A 25,536-nucleotide genomic window follows, 5' to 3' on the forward strand; every position below is an offset into this window, starting at 1 on the left:
CACTGGAGACTGACAGCTCAGAGAGGAGGAAATGTTTCTTGCTTTCAAAACCATCAAAGCAGATTTAAAAACAGAAAAGAGAAAAAAATAAAACTATTCTCCAACCCCCAGGAGGAGTGTGATTAGAGAGCACACACACCTCGACAACTAAGAAATAGGTTTTTGTAAAGTAAAGATGGATCACTATTAGTAGGGTGACTAAGAGTGAGTCATCAAGTGTAGGATTGTGACGAGCATTAATTGGGGTGCCATTAACATGTTGGAGGGAAGCTTCAGCCCCCTAGTTATGGCCATTAATATTCATTATGGAGGCCTTGTCTGCATGGTGTTTAGTGTATGTCCCTAATGTTGTCCACTAAGTGTTTTCCTTGGGCCCATCATTAAGAATGATTCATAAACCCTTGTGGCATTTAAAGCAGAGCTCTGTAAAAAGTAATGAAGAGATAATCACATACTGCAGGGAACACAAAGGTTGTAATTTCAAAATATGGCCCTACACCAAAGACCTTCAGCCTATGGTACATCATTTTGTCAATTCATGTGAAAATATTTATTCCCTGAAACCATCATTTTGTAAGATCAGTGTCCACATCAGGAAACCTCAGACCAACAGGGACATTTGCTTTTTCTGTTTATGAGACATCTTTTCAGCAGGATAGTTGTGCTAACTCCTAGTCTAAGTTACTTTTTGGGGCTCTGCTAGGGCAGGCTTGCAGGGATGTTGGTCTTAGGAATGTTGGATTATGTCTAAATTTTTTGGAAAAAAAAACCAACAACATCCTCTTTCAAGAACCCATGAAGACATTTTGTTTATTGTTATTTGACTTGGAAGGTTCTAGGACATTGAGAGAAGGGGCTTGGGTACAAGATCTTCTCCAGCATGTCAGCCTAAGAGATGGGTGTGGCTTAGGTCCAGGGTCCAGTAGCACTCTGCTGAGTAGGCCTCCAACCAAAGCACAGAGATGAAAGCGGTGTCATTGGGAATCCATAAATCCATGCACACAACTGAGTTCAACCAAATGACTAAATGTTCTTTGTTATTCAAAGATGAATTCAATCAATACAAAATAGCACTGATAAATCATTAGCACTTTAATGCAGAGAGAGAGAGAGAGAGAGAGAGAGAGAGAGAGAGAGAGAGAGAGAGAGAGAGAGAGAGAGAGAGAGAGAATCATGCGTTTTAAACATTTTTCCCCTTGTGGCATGTTTGAAGACACAAAACATTCAATGATGAAATGGGGGTCAGTAGGAGCAAGCAGTACCTTGGCTGTTCATGGAAGCATTTGCATCGTGTCCTTAGTTCAATGCCACATGGGGGTGGGTACCATCCAAGGACATGCCTCAGGTCACTACAGGGGTTAGACATACCATGCAACGCTCTATGTCATCAGGTGTAAATAGTTCTGAGAAATCTCCCAGAGGCAAGAACCAAGGACATGCATGATTCATACTCCTCTCACCTTAACATTTGAAACAAATGGAGGTACCAACATTAAAGAGAAGGGCCTGAGACCACCTCTGGTTTCCTTTCTCAGATGCACTTAATTGAAACATGGGACATACATTTATGCATAACAAGGAGGCCAAGAAGGCCCTTCTGGAACTGGGATTATGTATTTTGGAGCTCTGTTTATCAAAGGTGAGCATTTTAATTATAATTAATGGACAGTTTATCATCTTCTGGTGTTATTTCAGCCATCTCTAAAGGAATTCAAAGAATTGTAAATTTCCTGGAGTGGATTGGCTCCCTAGCGCCTGATTGATTATGCATTAACCCATTTCTCTCAGGCCTCTCTCACTAAATCTTTGGTGGGAAATGCAGTTGATTAGGCACATGGTTTACAAAGTCCACTTGGTTATTGGTTACATAAGCCATTATGAGGTGCTCTCACAGGGGTTCAGAGGGGGGAAGATTTCGGGTTTGTCTCAGTCACCAAATTTAGTTCAGAGTTAAATGCGTTCATGTTTTCTGGAAGAAAGAACTTGGCTTTCCATTTTCCTGGAAGTACATGCCTTCTGCTAGATTCACCAGACAATCCATTCCCCCTTTTCAATCATACACACAACAGAGTTAAGCTTGGAAGAAGAGGGGAAGCACAGGACAAGCCATGAGACAGGACAGATAACTGTGTAATGAAACCTGTGGTTGTAAAGGCCCCTTAGAAGTCAAGGTCAAAGACCATTGATCTGATATTTGGTTCCCAAAGAGAAGACAGCAACAACAATAATTTGAATAATAATGATGATAATCATAGCTCACATTTAACGAGTGTGTTTAAAGGTCTACAAGGCGCTTTACATCCATCATCTCACTTAAGCCTCTGGCCAGCCCAGGGTTAGCATCCTCACCTTGGTGTTACTCATCTGGGCTGGATAATAAAGGGGATCACACTGAGAGTATCAATTTCTCCTGGCAGTTCCTTTTTCATGTTTCACAACAGGCTACTCCCACAAGCTACTAAGCAGGGGCTGCAGAAGCCGGGCAGGGTTAGGGTGGGGGTGTATATGGAGAGAGACATAAAATCCATGGGAATGCATGCCACAGATATATGCAGTATCACTTTATGGAAACATCTGCTTTCTTCATGCAAAATGCCTCTAAAACTGGGACAAGAAATGTTCTAATAGCAGAATTGTACATTAGCTCAGGCACAGACACTGCAGAACCAATTCCAAGAGTTGGCGGCTTATACAGACGACAGAAACGGTTCGAAGCTTTCCAGAGTGAATGTTCGCAAGCTGGAGGATGCCCGTTTGATGGCCAAGACCCAAGCAGCTGGGCTCACTCCTTGCTGCGGTTCCGTGTCCTCCGGACGATGGAGCAGAAGAACCCAGTTTTTGGCGGGGGTCCCATAAGCATTGGCGCTTGGTTCTTGTGGGTAATTTTTATCTGGGGAAAATGCATATAAATATACATAAAGAAAGAGTCAGTGCTAGATTCAATCATTTTTTCTGAAACTCTCTGCTAAGGTTACAAATATTTCATGAGCAGCCGAATGGCCGCAAATAGCTGCAGTTCTGGAGCCACTATTATTATGTAAACTTCCCCCACCCCATCATTTTCCCCACTGCCCTGACTTTTTTTTTTTTTTTAAAGAAAAGACATGAGAATGCATTAAAACACATTTTATTACACAGGATACTTTAAAAAACCATAAAATTAATCGAGTTCATATTTTAAACATTATGCTTTCTGTAACCACATACAGCAGAGCTCAGGGCAGCACTGGGTCGCTTAGATAGTTGGCTGCTTCTGACTTGGCCATTGGGTATTTCATCTGAGCACAACTGAGCAAGATGCCCAGGCAGGAAGGGATGCTCCAATGTCATGGAAGACTGGGAGAGATCTGAAAGCCTATTGGGTGGTCACCTGTCCCTGGGATACTCTTAGGCTTTTTCCCCCAATAATCCCAAGCTCTGGGTTCCTCTTTGTTTACCTCACCTCATTTTCAAAATAATCATTGGAAGACAAAGTCAAATAAAACATGCAGAAAAGGTCAAAAATGATGAACTAGCTTTCTAATTTGTTAATTAGTTGCTAATAGAATAGAATCAAATATTGAAAACTCTGTTTCCCAACTCTCTAGAAGACTGTTTTAAAGCTTTCTGCTTCCCTTTCTTTGATATAGAACGACGAATCACCTTAGATGCGACAACCTCAGAGTAGATTATGTCGGCAATTTTCTCTAATTCCAGCCTAAATTAGAGAAGACATTTTATGAATCTCGGCTATGCTCACAGCTAATTGAAAGCAATTATCAGAGTGGCATTTTGTCTGTGGCTTTAAGATACATTGTAAGATAATAAATGATTCTCATTATGTAATAAAAAGGTCACGTCTTGCCTTTGGGCTAGTGACGCCAAGAGTTTTTCAAAAGCAATCGGAGACATTTTCTTTAGCGAGCTGCGCCTGATCCAAAAGCCATCCCTTATTAAATATCAGTTGTCACCTGCACACTCCCCACATCAGAAATGAGTATTTCTTTCAAAAAGAAACACCGTCTCATTAAAAACGGCAAAAAATATATCTCTTAAAGTGCATAGCTGACATTTCCAAGTGAAAATGAATCTCCTTCACTTGTCACTCACTAATAGCAATGAAACAAAAAGATGTGTGTCACATGGATGGCATCATTAAAATGGGCACCGGGCCCAGGCTGAGGGTTGGGGGGAGGAGCCCTGACTGGAGGAAACACCTCAAAAGAAGGAGCACATTTGCTGAGCTCTAAAGGAATCTTAGGTCATTCTGGATGCAATCAGGGAGCTTCTCCCCTGGTTAAAAAAAAAAGAAAAAGTGGGGGTAGGCTGGTATCTCCTGCCACTCATGATCTGAGTCTCAGGTTACCCCAAAACATTTTTGGGTAAGCCAGATTTAAAAAAAGGAGCCTTCAGCCTTTCCTCTCATGCATACATGCAGGGCATGATGAGGATATGTGGGAGGGGCTCAGGAGAGGCTCCCAGGAATCACCTCAGACAGGTGTCTGATCAAACATTTGCATTTAGTTACGATATAGTTATTTGTCAGCCAATAAACATTGAAGCGCTGAATCTGTGCGCTCCATATTTCCCAAGGTGTAATTTACATTCTATTTAAGACAGATGCCATATGTCCTTCTCATCTAGATCACCTGGTAAAAAGTAGAAGGGAAGCTGCTGGCAGGCAGGAATTGTCTGATTGTTATCGTCTTATTTCTAGTACCCAGCAGAGTAGCTGATACATGGTAGCAGTTTAATATATACTTGTGCATTGGTTGATCGATAAGGATGTGGGAGACTTGTTGTTGCTGCTGGGAGGATGAGAGAATGGTCTCTTCTAATCGCATCTTTTGTTAAATGCCTACTGTGTGCAAAGCACTGTGCTAGATGCTGGGGATACAAAGTTATACAAAAACAATAGTGCCTGGTCTCAAAGAGATTCCAATCTACTTTTTTTTCCTGGGTTATCTAGAAATGTTTTGAAAACTACTAGCTCAAAGAACTAGCTTTGTAGATAACTCAGAAAGTATATTGTGAATACCATACAAACTTCCCTTTTTTATTGTTACGTTTGTGTCTCTAGTCCAATCCAGTCCAGACTAATATAAGTTATTACATATGATATTGAATGGACTTCAGTGGCATACAACGGATCTCAAGGGTCTAGTCAGACCTGTGCATGAAAAAAAATTCGCTCTCCAAGACATATACCGAAGTGGTCACCTAGCCCCTGAGTGAAGACTGCAAGTAAAGGAGAAGCCACTCAGCCACTCTCTCCTGAGGCAGCCCCATTCTCTCCATATAGATGCGTATACACATACACAAATATATGCATATATATGTACTATTTACATATTTATGTCTTTATATGATAAGTTGGATGTGTGTGTGTCAAGGAGTCAACTAGCATTTCTTAAATGCTTACTATGTTTTAGGCACTGTGCTAAATATAGTCAATAAATGGACTGAATAAAGATATCTACTAAATATTCTTTGAGAGTGATGATGAGAAGCACAGATTTCAGGACCTGGTAGAGAGAAAGAGACATATAAATGACTCTAGTCCAATCATCTCATTTTATTGATGTCCAAATTGAGGCTCAGAGACAGGGCAGGACATGCCCTTGGCCACACAGCCAAATAATGGCAGAACTGGGAGTAGTACCTGTGTCTCTTGACTCCCTGTCTAATATCATTTCCACCCTACTACAAAAGGAAAGCCTGCCTGTCTTAGAACCCTCACTTTTAACACGGGAAAACTGAAGGTGAGCTAGCAGCCAATGCCAGGACTTCACTTTCAACAGACCATGAGCAACACAGTCCAGGAAGTACAGATGTCCCATGGATTCTCCCTACATGAATTGCTCTATTGACCACACAGACCTAAGGGAAATGGTGACCAAGGACTGCTGATTCTGCCACAGAACATGGAGATGGCAAGGCAAGAACACAACACAGTTTCAGAGTGCAGGTAATGAGTGAATTTTTAAGAGTCTACTTCTCTCATGTTCATAGACCAAAGAGTAGGGGATGGCCATGCATAAGTGTTTCATCACTCTTTTCTTTGGCAAGTCATGTCCATTTTCCTTTATGCTGGGTATGAGTCTTCCAAAATGATGCTTAGGTTTGACGGGCTGCTGACTTTGGAGATGAAAGCCTACATTTCTTGACTTCTGACATACCATATTTCAAAATCTTCTGTCATTTCTTGTTTTCATATAACAATGTTCGAAATTTGGAGTTTTTTGATATGTTACACATTGCATCTTTACTGTTCTTTTCTTGGATAATAGTTGTATCAGTATAGACCTGCATCTGGAAAATGATCGGTTGAGATATGTTGAATTTGGGACTCACTTCTGGCATCCTATGAATTTTCTCCACATTTATTTCATCCCTCATTTTATAATACATTTTAGGAATAATTACAAACAGTTTCTTTAAATAAGAGTCAGATGATTTATTTTTTTAAAAGTTTAGAAAGTACAATAATTTTAATATTCTTTCTTTGGGGTATATTCTAGATATTTTGCTTTTGCCTGATTTCCTTCTAAATCCTTTTGCATTTGAGTAATTTTCTAGGTTTTCATTTCTTTCCCCCCTGTGCTTTCTGACATTCTGTCCTCCAATATACATAACATATAATAATATGTATATGTCATAATAATGATGATGATAATAATGATAGCCAGCATTAACATGCTTTTTCAAGGTTTGAGAAACATTTTACTGATATTATCTCATAACAACCCAGGGAGGTATTTTATCATCCTCATTTTAGATTTGAGGAAACTGAGGCAGACAAAGGCTGGTAAGTGACTGAGGCTGGCTCTGAATATAGGTCATCCTGCCTCCATATCTAGTGACATAGAGAGAAGGAAGCATGATCCAAAGAACAATATCCACACCACCTCCAACTAGAAAAATAAAGAGCTTTAACAGCCACAAAATGTGTGTGAAATGTCTGGGCTACTGTGTTGATATCCTTTTAAAGTTCATAGACACGTATTGAATTTGTTAGTAACTAGTGAATCATAGGAGCATAGGGTTACATAAGCTATCATTTGCAATAGTGATTAATTTGGCTTTCTTTTTTTTCTATTCATATATTTGAGTACTTATGGAGGAACATTAAAATACATGTTGTCATAATTAAAAGAATAATAGTCGTTCCAGTAGCCACCATTCAGACCTGCTCTTCCTATGACACCTCCTGAGGTTTTCAAGAACACTGTCAAAATTTTGCCTTTTGGGTGCCAGGCACCCCACCATTTAGCATCCAGCCTGATGCTGTACATCTTCTGTGATCAATCAGGAGAGTATGAGATGACCAGAAATGAACATGTTTTACTTAGACTATTCTGGAGTATGTGTGTGTGTGTGTGTGTGTGTGTGTATGTGTGTGTGTGTGTGTGCATGCATGAGTGTATGTGTGTGTGTGTGTGCGTGCGCGCGTGCGCACGTGCGTGTCTGTGTGTCTGGCTCAGATGCTGGGCACTTTGGGGTATAACAATATCCCCAGCTGCTTCTAAACATGAATGTCTCAGCACTGAAGAGCGTGAGCTTTGAGAAGATGGGCTGGAACCTTTGAAAATGGAATGACCACGTCCCTGGTATGATTACTACGTCAGCCAATCCACTGGGGCAAGTACATTTGGTTCATTTTTCCATATCCCCAACTCTGGAAAGTTGTCTGTTATTCTGGACAGCCTCCAGCGCTGTGCTTTCAGCTCCTTCCCTGGGCCCAATAGACCACTCAGCCTTCCTATTAGGGAGATTCGAACCTCACCATCACCCGCGTCTTCTGTGTCTCAGCTTTTTGCACTCTTTGTAGAGATTTACTCAGAGCAGGCACAGGTCTATGGTTAAAGCTGGGAGAATATTTTTGGGAGCTTTGCAGTCAGCAGGGGAGCAAAATTAAGAATTATGTACTTTGATTCACATCATTTGCATTCAATATCTCAATCAAAAAGCTTTTATTGTCTAGTAAGTAGCAAACTTTAGGTTAGACTACTCCTGACTTGGACCACCTAAGATTATTTTAAAAAAAATTCTTGCTACCTAAAATTCAGAATAACTCCAAGCATTTCTGGGTGAGCCTTCTGGGCAGTCAAAGAGGAATAAAGTGTTTTTCATTTGTCTAAATTGCTATGTACAACAGTAAATGCTGATAAACTGTGTAAATTCTCTTTAACCCCAGAGCTAGCTGTATTTGAGCAGTGGAATAGAACTGTTTTTTTTTTCTGAATCTTTGGGATCAAAAAGACTCCATGAATATCAGATGTCCATGTAATTACAGTCAAGTACTGAATAATTAAACCCAGAAATGTAAGGTCTATAGTGGAAGTAGCAAATTTCAAATTAAAATCATGCTAGTGGGTCAATGTCTAACAGGTCAAAAGAGATTAATGAGAAGCAAAGTAATTAAAATGTGGCATCCCTTCTCTGTACAAGGGACTGTTATGCAGAATTCAGTCTGTGAAAATCCTGAATTAGAATATGTACGAACATCCTCAATTTTGGTAATAGACTGAACTGCTGCGGGTTGGCATCATGCAAATGCACTTTTTTCACTTAATCTCTTGGTGACTTGTGACAGGAAAATCAAATGATACCACAGGGTATGGAATCGACCCTTTATGGATAGGCTCATAGGAACTCGTTGAGGTGGACTTTCTTTGCTTTTTTAAAAAATTGACATTTTATCTTCGTCGTCATATGTGTCGATCTCCAACAACAATTCAAAGAACTTTCACATCTAACCCAGCAGAAAAGGTAATTTTCCCTTGTGTAACATTCATTGGGGCACTTGCCAATCACTGAAATTGCCCATTTTAGATTCAGAATAGATTGGCCTTCCCAACTAAAGGATGCTGGGAGCCATTTGGTCCCAGGTATGGAGCAGAGCCATATGGATGTAAGCATAAAGTGTGAGCTAAACTCTGTAAGCCTAGGACCGCCAAGAAGCTGGGAAATGCAGCACAGAATTTGCTCAAGTCCTCTTGCCAGTGCCTTTCGCATTCAAGGCCTTATTTTCTGGAACTGACATGTCAGTTGCAATTTCTAAGTTTAATGTAAAAATCTTTTATCTAACATCAGACTGAGAGAAGTCTTCAAAAGGATCTTTTTTCAGTCTTCCAAAAGGAACTTGAGATGTTCCCTTGCCAATGGAAGATGTAGACAGTTAAATAAGGCAAAGTCTTGAAGAACGGAGAGGTGGCTTTCCAAAGCACATTAAAGGACATTCATGTGAGCATGATGGATGACACACTTTTGCATGACATGTTTTTGACCTGTGGATGGGAGCCTATTTCTTTGTACATAAAGCTTATGTCACCCTCCGGATTGAAGTTGTTATGAAGTGTGGTAAACTCGGGACGTTTGGATACTATATAGAGTTTTCTAGTAAAATCTCATGTAGAGGAAAAAGGTACCATATTTGGAGTATGTGAGTTCAAATCCCAGCTCTGACACTTAGTACCTGGAATTTTTTTTTCTTTCTGGACCTGTTTTCTCATCTGGAAAATGCAGGGTTTGGATAAGATGATATACAATATGCCAACATTCTATAATGAATTCACACACTTAATTCAGTAATCTCTTGACTGTGGCTAAGTCATTGGATGGTAATCCATTGAAAGTTGGTTTGGAATTTATCACCCGGAAATTTCAATTAGCCTGTAATTTATCACATCTACAATGAAAGGGCAATTAATATTCCTCCTGAAAACTCTAAGGGACTGCTTAGTCCAGAAGTGCCTTCTGAATCCTCAAAGATGAAGTATTAAACATTAAATCGTCCTTATGACAATTTCAGTGCCAAGTAAACTTCATTCTACTCTCATTCTTGTATAATTGACCATCACATGATAACTCTCTATTAACCTGAATATCTCGTGTGAAAGGTAGTCTGATATAGCGGAAAAGCCTGGACCTGGAGTGAGGAAGAGGCTGAGCTAAAATTCTGCCTCTTACACTTTGTGAGAGAGAGCTCCTCACATAATTTCTCCAATCTTGTTTCCTTACCTTTAAAGCGGGCTTATTATTTGTGTTGTATACAATGCAAAATATCGTCATGAGAATCCAATCCAATCCAACAAGCCCTAATTAAGCACCCACGTGCAAGACATTTGGCCTAGGGCTGAGGGTTAAGACAAGGAGTGCACCATATAAATGGAATTTCCTATTATCAGAGAACCCAAAGACCCTCTTCTCTGACCAGGCTAGACAACAGAGCACTTATGATCTCTGGGGGCAATGTCATGCTTCACTGTTTTACTTTAAAGAGCTCTGACGGTATTAGGCATATCATCAAATGCTTATACCTCAGGTCGGGTAGCATTATACAGATGTGATTCAAGGTAGTAGGAAAATTGTAGAGAGGGGTGAAAAGAGGTCTTGGGTCCTGCTCAGTGTTCCATCTCCCTTTCCCTGCCTTGAGAGGAGATTAGGCTGCATGAGGGAGGCCCAGGGATGGGGCACCCTATTTCTAGGCCACATGGAGCCAAAGAGCACAAATCTAATCCTTTCTCCGTAGGACATTCCAGAAAAACTTAAAACCAGTTCTCATAGCTCCCCGAGACTTCTCTTTTCCATGCTAAATATCCCCAAGGCCATTTACTGATCCTTGTATAAATGACTTCCAGGTCATCATTCTGGTTGCCCTCCACCAGACCCTCTCCAGGTTAACCATGTCCTCACATAACAGCTCTGGGAACTGAGGAGACAGGAACTTTGGAGGGTCCCAATGAATTTCACTATGAAAAATCAGCAAACCTATAATTAGCCATTTTGATACTTGGGACAAGTGGAAGGAGGGTGTTATTTGGGAGATAGGGAGACTAACAAAAGATGAAATGGGGGCATGTCGCTGAAGGACTTGGTGGGCAGGACTCAAGTAAGTGACTACTGAAGGAAGAGGAAGTAAGCCAGGCCAAAGGATAAGCACATCATGCTTCTCACTATGGAGACGAGTGGCCGGATGAGGCATGAAATATACCCACAGAGGATACTTTTTGCACCCTACATTTCCCATCCTGGGGGAAAACCTATGGTCACTATGGCTTAGTTACAATTTGGGGTGTAACATTTCAGTTATATTTTTTACATTTGCCCTTTGAGGTTATAATGAACTGTGTCCCAGTGAGGCTTGGTGTGTCTAATGTCGTTATGGACAACAAAAATACTGCTGGTACTCTCTTCACAACTAAAATGTTTTCTAAAATAGAAGAAATGAGCCCAGTGATTAAGAATTGAGGTTCTGGCAAAAAAGAACTACTCCAGTTGATGTGAAAATATTTAAATCCTCATGTATAAAAACGAAGGACAATAATAAATTAGTCTAATTGTAAACATAACGTTTGGAGTGAGATTTTACATGACAGTTTAAGAAATTTCTTTAAAATATTATTGTGCAAGATGCAATCCAATCTAATCAGTTTGGCATTAATTAAACTCTAATAATGTACTCTGGTGTCTTTCCTAAGCCATGGGATCTGTTTCCCTGCCATCCAGGTAGGCTAGAGAACATTATGGTGTCATCATAATTTTTAACATAGTAAGAAAATGACAGAGCTGCAAAATTATAATAAATGATTAATGGTATTTTTTTGTGTTTTGTACTAATAGGTATCAAGGAGTCTTTAAATTAATAGAGCTGTCAGGCTCCAGCTTGTTCAAGATCCCTCTTTGAACTCGAATGGAAATTGTCTATTCCACAGACACCTGAAGATGACACTCTGGAATCTTTTACATTTTAATTAGTAGGTGCAATTGTTTGGCTCCCCTGTAACCACCGAAAATTAATTGGAAATTAGTCACAACTCATTCTTTTCTCAACTGCCTGAAATCATGGCAAGATGGGTGCATTCCATCCTGGCACCCTTGTCTGGAAGCAGAAAGCACACACGCGGCAAATTGCATTGTCAATTATGAAAACAACTGCTGGGAAATTAGGAAAAATTATGCACAGGTAAACAAAAATCATTAATGTTCCGAGTAACTGGGGAACGAACCAAACCATGCCCAGCAAAGCGCTCCCCCAAAGACTGAGTACATACAGACAGAGGGATGGCAGTGCGGCTGGCAAGCTCGCCTCATAGAAAGACTGTGAACAGGGTTACAGGTAACTCCCCATTCAGTTTCTTCACTGCTTCTTTCCCTCCTTCTGCTTGTTGCTCTAGAAAAAATAAAATGACTGGGAAATACAGGAATTTGTGGAACTTGGTCTTGGGATGGTTGAGAGTTTCTTGGAGTAAATGTTCTGGAGTGAATTTCAGGAATTAATTGCGTCTTGGAAAATGAGAGGTGACGATTATGATTTAGGATCAGGAGAAAACAAAATGAGGCTTGCCTATTGGAAAGGGACCAGTGTTGGTAGAAAATGGGGCTCCATGGCAGAGAAGGCAGAAGTTATTGGGCTTGGTGAGGTCCCAGGGGCCTCCAGATCATTCCCTAGCCTCCCTCCTAGATTGTACAGAGCTCTCTACCTGCCTCCAATTTCCCTGCCCCTCTCAATTGAGTTGTTTTAGCAGCTTAAGACTCTTGAAAAAAACAGCATTTCTACCAAGTCAGTCAGTGTTACATTAGCAACGCTACATAGGTTGTAATGAGGAGAGAATATTCTTAGCCAATTCTCAAAACTCAGCTTTGTTCTTGCATACTGAAGTGGATGAATTTTAAAAAAATGATTTCATGATACTTGAAGTTAGAAGTTAATCAGTTCAACACAGGGGTCTTTGAAGATTCATTACAATTAATGGACCTGTCTGGGAAGAGGTGAGCTCATGGACGTGGCCCTATCCATCCCTGTTGAGATGAGCTGGGATGAGATTCTTTTCTTCACTAATTATCTAAGATATGCAACAAAAAATGATATTAGGACCCTAATAAACCAAAAGGATCCCCCTAAATGATGCTGAGAAGTCAATAAAAGGAACGGTTTTGTCCAAACTTTAAAAATGTGGCAAACTTTCTCTCCAAGCGAAAAGAGTATCATTTGAAATATTAATACATAATCGACAACTAAAGCTCAGTCCCTCTGACCAGAGGATGGGGCCAAAGCTGGTACCAATTGTCCCCACCATCATTATACTACTACTTGATGTCATAAATGTTACTAGTAGGCAGCCAGATAGCTTTTAATAAACACCTATGGTGTGCCAAGCACTGTGTTAAATGCTGGGGATACAAAAAAGACAGAAGGCAACTCAAAGGGCATTCCATGGAGAGGGGGATAACATTCAAATGGCTATATGTGAACAAAAGATACAGAGTAAATTGGGGGCAGGAGCAGATGGGAGGAACAAAGATTAATAAGGGTAAGGAAAAGGTTAGTACTAATATAGTGTGCTAATGTTTACAAAGCACTTTATATGTTTTCTCACTTGATGTCAATCAATCAGTCACTTAATAAAATTTATTAAGCACCTACTAAGTGCTAAGCACTGTGTTAAGTGCTGGGGATACAAAAAGAGGCAAAAGACAGTGTGTGCCCCCAATGAGTTCACAGTCTAATGGAGGAGCCAAAATGATGCAAACGATTATGTGCAAACAATTTAGAGTCAGGATGAATTGGAAATAATCGTCAGAATCAAGGCTCCAGGACTAAGAGGGATTAGCAAAGATTTCCTCTGGAAGGTGAGAATTTTAGCCTGGACTTGAAGGAAGCCAGGAGGCTGAGATGAGGAGGGAGAAAATTCCAGGTATGGAGGGTAGCCAGATAAAGCACCAGGAGCAGAGATGGAGCAACTTAGTCTGAGGACCAGTGAGGAGCTCAGTGTCACTGGATTGCAGAGTTCATGGGGTACAAAAAGGTAATACGTGAAAAGATTGGAAAGGCAGGTGGGTAGGTTACATGTTAAACACTTACTGTGTACCAGACACTGTCCTAGGAGATGAGGCTATGAAGACAAAAGTCTTCTTCCAAAGAACTTAACTTCTATTTGGGGCAAACCCCGTGTACATGTGGAGGCATAGATATAATATACACAAAATTAATAAATGGGAGTTTGGGGGAGGGAAAACACTAGTGACTGGAAACCATGGAATGCTTGATGTAAAGGGGGGTACTTGAGCTAAGTCTTGGGAGAAATATGGGATCTTTGAGGCAGAGAAGAAAGCATTCCAGAAATGAGGGGGGTGGACAGTTCAAAAAAAAGAGTGTTTCGTATTAGAAAGCATGAAAATGTGAATTTGATGGCACCATAGAGTATGTGAAGCAAAATGATATATGACAAATCTGGAGAGGTAGGTCAGGACTACATTGTGAAGAAATTTCAATTCCAGATAGAGGCATTTACCTTTGATATCAGAACTAAGAGGGGCCACTAGTGTTTACTGAGTAGGACTGTGCATGGTCAGGTCTGTACCTGTATTTCAGAGATCCCTTCCTGAGATGTGTGAAAATTGGATTAAAGTTGGACTTTAAAGTCATTGAAGCTACCAGGGATACTATTGCAATAATCTTAATATTAACAATAGTCCTTTAACGATGAGAACCACAGAGGAGAGACAAGGAGACCCTGGACTGGGAAATCATTTACTCTCCATTTCCTTATGGGTAAATGAGGAACGTAGAGCCGATGATCTTGGAGGTTCTTCTAGCTCTAATTCTATGAATATGTGGGACAGCAAGTAAAAATTTTGTCTGAAACAGAGAATGCATCAAGGTGAGCAGTAAGGGGTAAGCCTGGAAAGGAAGTTTAAAATGAAGTCAAGAAAAGGCATTGAATGCCAGGTTCAAGCACCTGTATGTGACTCAGTAGGTAATGGGGAGCCAATGAAAGCATTTGAGCCAGGGAGAAGTGAGAAAAGTGAAATCCAGGAGCCAGGCAAGGAGTTGGGAGGCTACAGTAGTACTCTAGGTGAGGCTAAGGAAGTAGCCGGAGTAGAAAAAGATCCTGGGGATAGGACAAAGAGAGCTCTTTTGAAGGTCAGAAAAACAAGAGAATTTAAATTGAGGGGAGGAAGGAGAGGGAAGGTCCAAGGATGAAGAAGGCAATGATGAAGAGTGTTGGGTCCCAGGCCCCCCTCCCATGATGGACACATTTTGTCCTTAGGACACATCATGTACATAACGGTCAATTTCTCTTTAAGCCCTTTGCTGCTCATCACCACTCTGACGACCATTCCCCATGAAAATTGACACTAGGCTTGCTGCTGAGGACAGGGATCCAACTGCTTCCAGTGGCTTCTGGCTAGAGTGGGACAAGCTTGCTCACTCTAATGGGATGCTTTTCTACTTTACTTCTAACTACCAGGAGGCTTGCCTTAGCATGCTTTTTCAGCATTACAGGCAAATAAACCAAATCTCCTTCCATATTCCCCAAAGATCAGTGTGTGTCCTCTGATCTCTCCCACTGGCTGGATTTGCCTCTCCTTTATCATGTCTAACTATGAATTAGAAGCTTCTTACCAAGGTACTCTCTTTTATTACACATGAGGTCCTCATTGTGACAGACATTCTATTCTAAAAAATGTGCGAGGTAGTGGAGGAGGAGGAAGGCAATCCTCAACTGTACTGTATTCAGAGAAGAGAACAGAGCCAGAAACCAATAGTGACCTAGCTGGGTCTCCCTAGGATGTGAGGGCTCCTTTGCCTTCCCTTCCCCACCCCCAGGAGTATTTCCCTTGGCAGGCCAGCAGTCTTTCTATGTGTTCTCAAAGACCCATCGCAAACCAAACCTTCTTGCCCCATCATAGCTTTTGCTTCCTGGCCAGGCTTGTTGTTAGATCAGAAGGCTAGACTGAGCCAAGGTGCTAGTTGAAGTTACTGTATCCTGACTCATATAATCCTGCTGCCAGCATTACACCTGTATTCCTTAACTCAACACTGTGCATGTCAGAAGCCATCTGTAAGGCTGTATTTCAGCCTCCGCTGAACTCTTCCCCTCAAACCCCTAAGTGGAATGTGATGATGGCAGGTCCAGAATTGGAAACGTATGCTAGAAATGGTCCCAATTCTACCACCAACTTTCCATGGGACTTAGGCCAACTCACTTAAACAACTCTGTTTATCATATGCCTTCCTAGTAAATTCTCTGTTGCTAGCAGGTCCCTGCCAGTCTCAGGAATGCCTGGCAGGGATATCTTTTTCAGAGAGCCTGCTCATAAAGGGCACTTTGTGAGGACACCGGGATGTCCCAAGTTAACTTGTCTATATCTCTTTGGATGAGAGAAATAACCTGGAAGCCTTGCTGCGCTCCCATCGGGTAACGCGATCTGCTGGCTGTGATTTTTGTCCAGGTCTTCCCTTCCGCAGTTAAGCAGGAAGAGTGCTCGGGCTACGCAGGGCTCTGCTAGGACACTCTGTGTGTGACCTTGGTCAGGGCACTCAACCCCGTCTGGAAAGTGAAGGCCCTTTCAATCTCTAAAGCTAGAACCCTATACGAGGTTCTCATGCATGATGACACAGACAAGCCAAGCAGGGGGTTATGGAATTCTTGAATGGCATTGCTTTCCTAGTGGTTCCCTTGTGCCTAGTCCATGGATACCTGTGATGACCAAAAAACATTCAATCCACATGCATTTGTGAAAACCCTACTTGGATAAAGTCTGTGAGGCAACTAGATGGCACAGTGGAGCCAAAGGCACCTGAGTTCAAATTCTGCCTCAGATATGCTAGCTATATAAATCCAGGAAAATTACTTCACCTCCACCTGCCTCAATTTCTTCATCCGGAAAATGGGATAATAATAGCACCTCCCTCCCATGGCTGGTGTGAGGCTCAAACAAGACAATATTTGTAAAGCACTCTGTAAAACTTAAAATGCTATATAATGCTAGCTGTATCATCCCCATCATCATCATTGTAAAAGCATGGATGCTACGGAAAGTAAGTACACAGACTGCATAGATTAGAGATGTAGATTCCTCCACTGCACTGTGAGGTCCTTGAAGGCAGAGTCTGTTTTTCCTTTTCTTTGTATCCTTAGCACTGAGCACAATGACTGGTGAACAATAGGTATTTAATAAATGCTTGTTGACTGGACTGGACTGGACAGGACTTGTAGAGCTGGGAGCAAAAGCTTACTATAATTAGATGACAGAGTAAAGATCCAGAGAAAGACTTCAATTAATTGGAACACCAAGTCCTATTTTGTGCAGTCCAATCTAACTGGAATAGTGGAAGGGGTCTCTAAAAATGAACCTCAAAAGTAAAAGCGGCAGGGGAAAAGGGCAATGAGCCTTTATCTGCACATCTGTAGGGGTTCTTGTGGACTGATAGCTCAATATGAATCAGCTAACCCTAATGCTGTCTGCCTCAGTTTCCCCATTTCTAAATTGAGCATGATAACAGTACCTATATCCTAGGGTGGTTATGAGGATCATTTGGGATAATAATTGCAAAGCACTCAGTACAGTTCCTGGCACATAGCAGACAGTATATAAATGATAACTCTATTATATTAGCTATCATTATGTGACAGTAAAGAAAGTCAAATTTTCGGTGGCTTTGTGAGAGGCATCATATGTAGAACTAAAGGGGTGATGGTACCATTTTACCCTCCTTCTCTAGAGTACAGTATTCAGATCTGGGGGCTGCATTTTGTTAAATACAATGATAAATAATGTTGGGCATTTCCAGTGGAAGACAAGAAGAATGGGGGAGGGACATCAAATGAAGATGGATTAAAAAAAATAAAATCTGAATGTTTGTTCTAAAGAGGAGAAGACTTGAGGGTGCGGCATGCGAGCCATCTTCAAGTCACTAACTATGAAAATAGAAAGTGTGAATAATGAGTATATGGATAAGAAGAAAAAAGGAAAGAAAGAAAGAGAAAAAAGGAAGGAAGGAAGGAAGGGAGGGAGGGAGGAAGGAAGGGAGGGAGGGAAGGAGGGAAGAAGGAAGGGAGGGAGGGAGGGAAGGAGGGAAAGAAAGAAGAGGAATCTCCTGGTGCTGAAGACTTACCCTGTATCAAAAAGAATGAATTTGTTAATAGTGAGAATTTTTCCCTCAACCATTTCAGGGTCTATCCTTAGGGAAGCACTGAGCTAAGGTGTAAACAGAAGCACTTTTTACATACATTTAAAGATAAAAATGTGGGTGAACTGCTGGCTAAGTGATGGCTTGATTCAGAGACAAGAGACACCACAGAAAAATGGGCTTGTGACAGTAAAGCCTTTTAAAAGGAGGATCTCAGCAATGCCTGCTCTTTAAAAGGAATGAAATTTTGAAAGGTGGAGAGGAAGTGCCACAGCTTTTAAATGACCTAGAGGAGATTCTGCTGTTCCAAATGTGTAGTCAACCATCAATCCCTGCTTCTCTGATGTGGGGATGCTGGGGTGGGATAAGCATCCCTATCATCCCTTCCCAAAGCCTCTTCTGTGACCCCAGGCTTTTCCCGAGCACAATGAAGGTGTTGGACTCTTAGTATTTGAGAGATAGAAGCACCTTGGAGAGTGTCTTTGCCAACTTCAGTTTACCCAGCAAACTGACACCTAGGAAGACCTGCCCATAGGAGATACTTGAACACAAGGCCACTGTTTCTGAGCTCAGAATTCTTTCTGTTATACACCTTCTGCCTCTCTCAGGTTCTTTCCAGCTTAGTCTAGGATTCCTTCTCCTCTCCATCCTTTATATCCCCCAAAAAAGAAAGAAGCCATTGAGTTAAAGGTCACTTAGTCCAAGTCCTTCATGCCTGAGGCTCAGGCATGGTAAGTGTTTTGCCTAAGACTGGAGAGGTAGTAAGTGTCAGAGATAGGATCTCAGACCAGGTCCTTTGAATCCAGAGCCAGAGCTCTTGACTGAGAAGTCTTTGTGTATCAAAGTTGGGGGTTGGGGTACAGACTGAAGAGAACCTTCCTCCCCACCCATCACCTATTAGTGCCCTTTGAAATGAACCTCTGTTTGCTTGGTATATGTTCTGGCATTTATTCTTCTATGTCCATGTTGTTTTCCCAAGTAGAATGCAAGTCCATCGAGGACTCATATTACTTATCATTGCATCCCCAGCATCCAGGACACCTGGAACACAGCAGGTGCTTAGTTAGTACTCATTTAGGGAATGAGTCAATGAATGAAGAGAAACAACAAAACCACACCCTGGCTATGAGCCTAAAGAGAATTCTATGCATTCCTGTTTGAATGCCCTTTTTCTGGCTATGAAGCTAGGAAAGAGGAACTATTTTCTACATGTAGAGTCAGGAAGACTTGAATTTGAAGCTCTTCTCAGGGACTGACTAGTTCTTTTTCCCCATGCAAGGTACTTCATTCCTCTGGGCCTTGGTTTCCTCATCTGTAAAATGGTGAGGCAGGGACTCAGTGGCTGCTGGGGTCCTTTCAGGTGCTACTCCTTTAATCCTTGAGGTGCAGAGCAGGCACAGGATTCCCATAATCCCTAAGGACCCCAGTAGCCACTCCATAACCAGGAGCTGGGGTTGGGGATGAGATATACTTATCAGGCAGGCTGCCTGGGAGAGGTGGAATCCAAGAGCCCTTCAGGGAAAATCACTGTGGAAGCTTGAGGTCATGGGTCCCTTTTCAGAGTTCAGGCCTTTTCCTGCCCCTAAGCCTTGAGTTTGACGAATGGCTTTATAAAAGATGTTTATTTTTAAATCATCATAACTCTCAGGTTTTAACGTTTGAGGAGAGGAAGGAGGCTGCCTTGGTTTGGTTTTCCATTTTACATATTCCACCAGGAAAGAACAAAGTGAGCTCTGGACTGGCTCTAAAATAGTTTTTAGAGTGGGCTTTCAGAATTAGATGTCAGCTCAAGTGCATCTCAATTCAGCTGGGAATGCTGGCCTTGCTTATGTTCTCATAAGAACACCGGAGAATTCCATGAAGATCATGTTGCTACAGGGTTGCTTTAGTTCAGATCTTGTGTTGGAGAAATGCAGAGCTTGGTTTTTCTGGATTTAGACAAATGCACTCATATACACCTCTCTGGAATGGGAAGATGAATCAAAAGGTACAGGGATGATCAAGAAGCACAGGCAAAGTTGGACATGTTATGTTTATAGAGTCTGTTAATTGTCCCACCCATTCGAGAAGGATATGTAACATTTGATGTGATGGCAGACATGATCTGTGTTTCACTTGCCATGAAGAGGGGACCAAGGCTTGCTGGGGAGGGTGGGGAGAGGTAAGTACGAAATAACTGAAGCAAGTGTGCAAAAGCCACGGGTTGGATGCAGAATTACAACTCCTAATCAGAATAAATCTCAGAGGTATTGACTGAAGGCCCTTCGCTTAACAGTGAGGCCCAGGTGAAGTAAATTATTTGTTCCATGCCACGTAGAAAAAAATTAGTAGGACAGCAGGGATTCGAACCCAGAGCTTCTCAATTGAATAGCAGTCACATTTCCACCACACTACATTTTATCTCCACACCCAAAGACTTTTTTATGCTTACATTTTGTTTTCTACCTATCTGCTTGTTACTTGGTCTAATGGATAGGTCCCATCTGATGTGTGATGAACAGGGTACAGGGCTCCCATGGTAACTATGTTGCAAATCCCAACAGACCTTGGCCTGGGGGCCAGAATTCCTAGTTACCACCGCTTTGCTCTTACCACTTAACTTTGAAACTCTCAGGGTCACCTCCACCTCACAGGGAAACACTGAAGGAAGCTCTTGGTGCAACAGAGCAAATGAAGGAATCAGCTATTCTGAAAACATCTCAAAATAACCTCCTTCCCTTCCCCTCTCCAAACAAGTATGAACAAAGTTGTTATTCCTAGACAGGCAGAAGATCCCCAAACTGTTGATAACAATGAGTACTCACAGTACATGGGGTCTGCATCCATGGCTCCCCATCAATCTGCATCGGCAGGGATTTGCTTGTCCTGGAAGGAAACATTTTATCAGTAACACAAGTATTGGTGAACAACAAAAATCACAGTCAAGATGCAGGCTCAAAAGGACAGATCCAATGCAGGTGGGCAGAGAAGGAACTGACCCAGTAAAGTCCATGATCTCAAAGTCATGAGTTTCCTCTGCCACCAAAAGGGACCTGCTATTAGGTGAGTTGCCCTAGAGAAGGGCCCTTGGCCAACCTGAAAGGAGCCCTTTGCCAATCCATGACTCTCATGGTAGCCAGGGACCACTGAGAACATTTGGTTATGACATGGGAACTGTGGGCCAAGGAGATAAATTCCCCTCCTGTGGATATAAGGGGTAGTGTAGTAATGAATGAGGTAGCAGGTCTCTAAGGCAGGAGACCTGCAAGGCATCATTTCTCAATGCCCTAGGCCATTCTCTAAGACCAGAAGTGGAAGAAAGGATGCCAATCTGCAGCAGTAGATGGAGTTTCCTCACCTGGGCATTCTTTATGCCAATGAAATCAGAGGTCCCTTCTCTATGCCACAGACAAGGAGCAAGACAGACAACAGGGTAGGTATGAAGAGCAGCTGTATGAGAGCCTGGGTGCCAGGGTCCGAGCCAAGGCTTTGCCACTTGCTAGGGGCAACTCATTTCTTTCTCTGAGACTCAGTACCCTCATTTGTCAAATGAGGAGTTTGGGCTTCATGGAATCTAAGCTTCCTCTTCTGCCCAATGTAGCAATCCCAGCTGCCACTTCTGTAGCTCTTGATGGTATCTAGAGAGATTCTTGACTGGAATGCTTGATCCTCCCAGCAACCCCGGAGCAGATCCATCTTACACACAAGGGAAAGGAGACTTGGACCTCAGCATTTGTGCCAGTCTAGGCCTCCTGTACTCTTCCCCACTATGACCTGCTGCCTCCACAGTGCAAGTGCAAAGTGATCTACGAGATCAGCTGGAATCTCAGGCCAGGCCAGGGCAATGCTTGAGGCATGGCTGTGTATGTATACTTGCGTACACATAGATGTTTGTGTGAATATGTGTGTATAATGCATACATGCATGTATAGTCACCTATGTGTGCATACACACAAACATGCATGGCGAGGAATGAAACAACCTGGGAATATCCAGGGGATAAAATAATTCCTGCTCTGCTACTAAGGTCAATTAAATGACACGTCAGCCATGCCATACACACATATAAATATTTACATCTACTTATAAATTGATATCTCTACATATTTATATATACATATATATATACATACATGTATGTGTGTGATCTCTTCCTGTCCTGGCCCCTACCTACACACACATACACACTTCTCTCTAATGAGAGATTCTCTATCAGGAGAGTGAGCATCTGTTGTGAGCGTCTCTCTAGGCGCGACCTTCTGCAGGATGCCTCTCCCTTGACAAGGGCGATTTCTGAAGGACTCCATAGTCACTGTTGTCAGTGTGCCAGTGGGAAAGGAAGGGCCTTCCCGCTCCAGTTCAGAAAAAGCTCACTTATGTATCTGCAACATTCTGGGGGAAGCGACAGGGTGAGCGGAAGTGGGGGAGGGAGAGGAGGAGGGGGAGGGGGGGGAAGATGAAGAGGGGGAGGAGGGGGAGGAGGAGGGGGAGGAGGGGGAGGAGGAGGGGGAGGAGGAGGAGGAGGAGGAGGAGGAGAAGGAGGGGGAGGAGGAGGAGGTAGAAGATGAAGAGGGGGAGGAGGAGGGGGAGAAGGAGGGGGAGGAGGAGGGGGAGAAGGAGGGGGAGGAGGAGGAGGAGGAGGAAGATGAAGGGGGGAGGAGGAGGGGGAGAAGGAGGGGGAGGAGGAGGAGGAGGAGGAGGGGGAGGAGGAGGAGGAGGAAGAGGGGAAAGAGGAGGAGGAGGGAGAGGAGGGGGAGGGGGAGGAGGAGGAGGAGGAGAAGGAGAAGAGGAGGAGGAAGAGGGGGAAGAGGAGGAAGAGGGGGAGGAGGAGGAGGGGGAGGAGGGGGAGAAGGAGGGGGGGAGGAGGAGGAGGAGGAGGAGAAGGAAGAAGACTAGGAGGAGGAGGAGGAAGAGGAGGAGCAGGAGGAGCAGGAGGAGGAGGAGGAGGAGGAGGAGGAAGAGGAGGAGGAGGACGAGGAGGGAGAGGAGGAGGAGGGAGAGGAGGGGGAGGGAGAGGAGGAGGCTGAAGTGCAGTAGGTCATAGTTGACCCTTTGTCTTTGAACTGACCCATTTAAATTTCTTTTAACTTTTGGGTGAAACACACTGGGAGCCTAGATGGGAACCTCAGCATCATGGGTAACGTTTCTCTGGGACAAGGTTTTCCACATCCCAAACAAGTGATTTAGAAACCAGTTTCTGAAAAACAACTGATTAGTAACTGAATGGCACTTCCTGCCTGTTACCTACTTATTTAACTGGGCTTTGTATTTTGTTGTCAGCATCGGCTGAAATGATACACTCAAACTGGCAGGAAACTAGCTTATTTAAAGCTATCTGCCCATCCTAGGTGGAATGCCCTGGTCCAGGGATGGTAAAAGCTTCCAGCCTTTAAATAGCTCTTTTTTCATTTTTAAGGCTTGGCTTCCAGGTTGAATACGTGTTATTTCCAGGAATATTTTTAACCTATTATGACTTTTGGAAAGCTCTTCAGAAGTAGTGAACTCCTTAACATTTTGAGGGTCATAGATTTAGAGCTTGAATGACCCTCATATATCGAGTCCAGCTCTTTCATTTTACAAAGGAGGAAACTGAGGCCCAGAAAAGTCAATGGACTTCTCCAAGGCCACACAAACAGTAAGTGATAGAGCAACCTCTACCAATCCTTACTCATTCCATCTTGCTTTAATAATTGCAGTCAATCAATAAGCATTTCTTAAGTGCCTGCTGTCAGCCAGGTACTTGGCAGCATGTTGGGGATACAAAGGAGAACCAGCTCAAACCATCAATGAGGCAGCAGCAACTCTTTGCCTGATTCTTTTGTTGGTATTTTAGAAGAGGGAAGATGGGCATTAGTGAGCTGAATGGGTACCTTGGTAACCAAGAAGGACTGCTGAGGTCATTAGCCCAGGCATACTTCCCTATTTCTGGCCCATGATTCAACAACTGATTTGTATCACTAAAGAGGATCTACTTTCCCTTCAACCCTTGTCCTGGGTCATTCAGGGCCATGGACTGGCCAGGTTGACAGATACTGCCAGATGGCCATTGAGAATGGGGACCATGAAGTGTTAGAAATGGAAGGAAAATTACCTAATGACCACAGAGGAGCACTGAGCCAGGCGGCGACCAGCACTCTTCAGGCCAGTGTAAATCTGTCCCATTTCCATGGCTCCTTCTAGACCAACCACCTCCAACAGCTGATCACTCAGATCTGAAATTAAAAAACGAACAAACAAACCTTCCATTAGGTTCCAGGTGGACCTGGTTGGCCCAAGGACATAGCTCCATATTTGGGCATGGACATGGGGGGCTAAGACTAAAAAGAGTATTTTCTGGCTAGGGGAAAAATGAGGGGCAGGAAGATACCCTCATTTCTTCCTATGACTGCCAGCTTACCTGAACCCATGAGCCAAGGAGGCCCCACTCACCCCGATCACCATTGATCCTGAGTCAAGTGAGACAATCAGTAGCCTGATAATGCCAAGAAAGTAGACCAGGAGTAGTTTTTAATATTAACCAACAATATTAGTCACAAGAGTAGCAAGAAGACCTAGTGGGTGCTGTGCTCACCTGGGAGGCAGAGGACTTGGGTTTGCTTCCTCTACCAACCACTCACTCATGAATTGTGTAATTACTTCACTGTGACTCAGTTTCCTCAACTGAAAAATGGGGGTGACAATATGTATATTGCACAGGGTTGTGGTAAGGAATGGGCTATACAAATATAACCCTACTTTGTAAAAGGTGAGCTCTTAATATGTGCAAATTTGTGTATATGTATACGTCCCCAACGTTAGAAATCTGGCAAAAAGCCATGAGTTTCAACAGTAAAAACCAAAGGTGAAACATACATCGTCATCAGAGAGGTCCACTTATGTTGCTGAATTCTTAGAGCTCCTCTGTTCTAATGTCTTAGTTTTACAGATAAAGACTCTCAGGCCCAGAGAGTATCAGGGATTCACCCAAGGTCACACACAACAGAAACTAGGGCTAGAATCACAGCCTCCTCCCTCCCCTGTGGTTCACAGCTTACTGCTCTGTTGGGACTACCACATTTGGAACAGTAGAGGTGTCTTAAGACCCTCCCAGGCTCTTGCCCGGGTCCTGCTTCCTTCCCCAGGGATCCCAACCAAAGGCTTTGTAAGAAGGAGCGACTCGGAGATCCTTCCTTGGTGTCCAGTCATTAGGAAGGTTTGCCTGGGAGGTCTGGCTTCAGACAATCAATAACAGTAATGAGGATGATGGGGATGAATGACAGACAGCTGGCCTTTTCTCGGCCACTCATGGTTCACTGAGCGCTTTATGCTCACTCACAGAACTCTTTTCAATTCTATTTTTCTCCAAAATAAATGTTTCATGTCTGGCAAGTATAATTAGTACCAGCAGGGCATTTACAGATGACTCATTCATACATTCATTCAATAAGCATTTATTAACCTCCTACTATGTACCAAGTACTGTGCTAAGAGGTAAGGATGCCAATAATATACATATACATACATACATACATATATACATACATACATACATACATACATACATACATACATACATATATATATACATATATATATATATATATATATATGTAAGATCATTCTCTAGTCTGGAGGAGCTTACATTCTGTTTGGGGTTGAAGATGAACTGAGAGGTA

The 25,536-nt window shown here is 42.6% G+C and overlaps 1 protein-coding gene across 1 annotated transcript; it reads right to left on the bottom strand.

Annotated features, from left to right (window-relative positions):
* Nucleotides 1–1,202: 1,202 nt before the first annotated feature.
* Nucleotides 1,203–24,089, bottom strand: LOC118851634 (diacylglycerol kinase beta-like). Its single transcript, XM_036761143.1, has 3 exons — nt 23,973–24,089; nt 20,707–20,767; nt 1,203–2,890 (listed from the first exon to the last, which is right to left on the bottom strand). The coding sequence occupies exons 1-3, from the start codon at nt 24,047–24,049 to the stop codon at nt 2,783–2,785; spliced, it is 246 nt and encodes an 81-aa protein (XP_036617038.1). The 5' UTR covers nt 24,050–24,089; the 3' UTR covers nt 1,203–2,782.
* Between the last annotated feature and the right edge of the window lie 1,447 nt (nt 24,090–25,536).

Source organism: Trichosurus vulpecula, chromosome 5 (assembly GCF_011100635.1).
Source record: "Trichosurus vulpecula isolate mTriVul1 chromosome 5, mTriVul1.pri, whole genome shotgun sequence".
NCBI lineage: Eukaryota > Metazoa > Chordata > Mammalia > Diprotodontia > Phalangeridae > Trichosurus > Trichosurus vulpecula.

Excerpts from the sequence above, each read along its gene's own strand:
- LOC118851634 (XM_036761143.1), bottom strand. The coding sequence starts at position 24,049 with ATGGAAATGGGACAGATTTACACTGGCCTGAAGAGTGCTGGTCGCCGC. Across the intron at positions 20,768-23,972 it reads TGCTCCTCTGTGGTCATTAG|GACAAGCAAATCCCTGCCGA; the intron begins GTAATTTTCCTT and ends GTTTCCTTCCAG. Across the intron at positions 2,891-20,706 it reads GGATGCAGACCCCATGTACT|ATAAAAATTACCCACAAGAA; the intron begins GTGAGTACTCAT and ends CATTTTCCCCAG.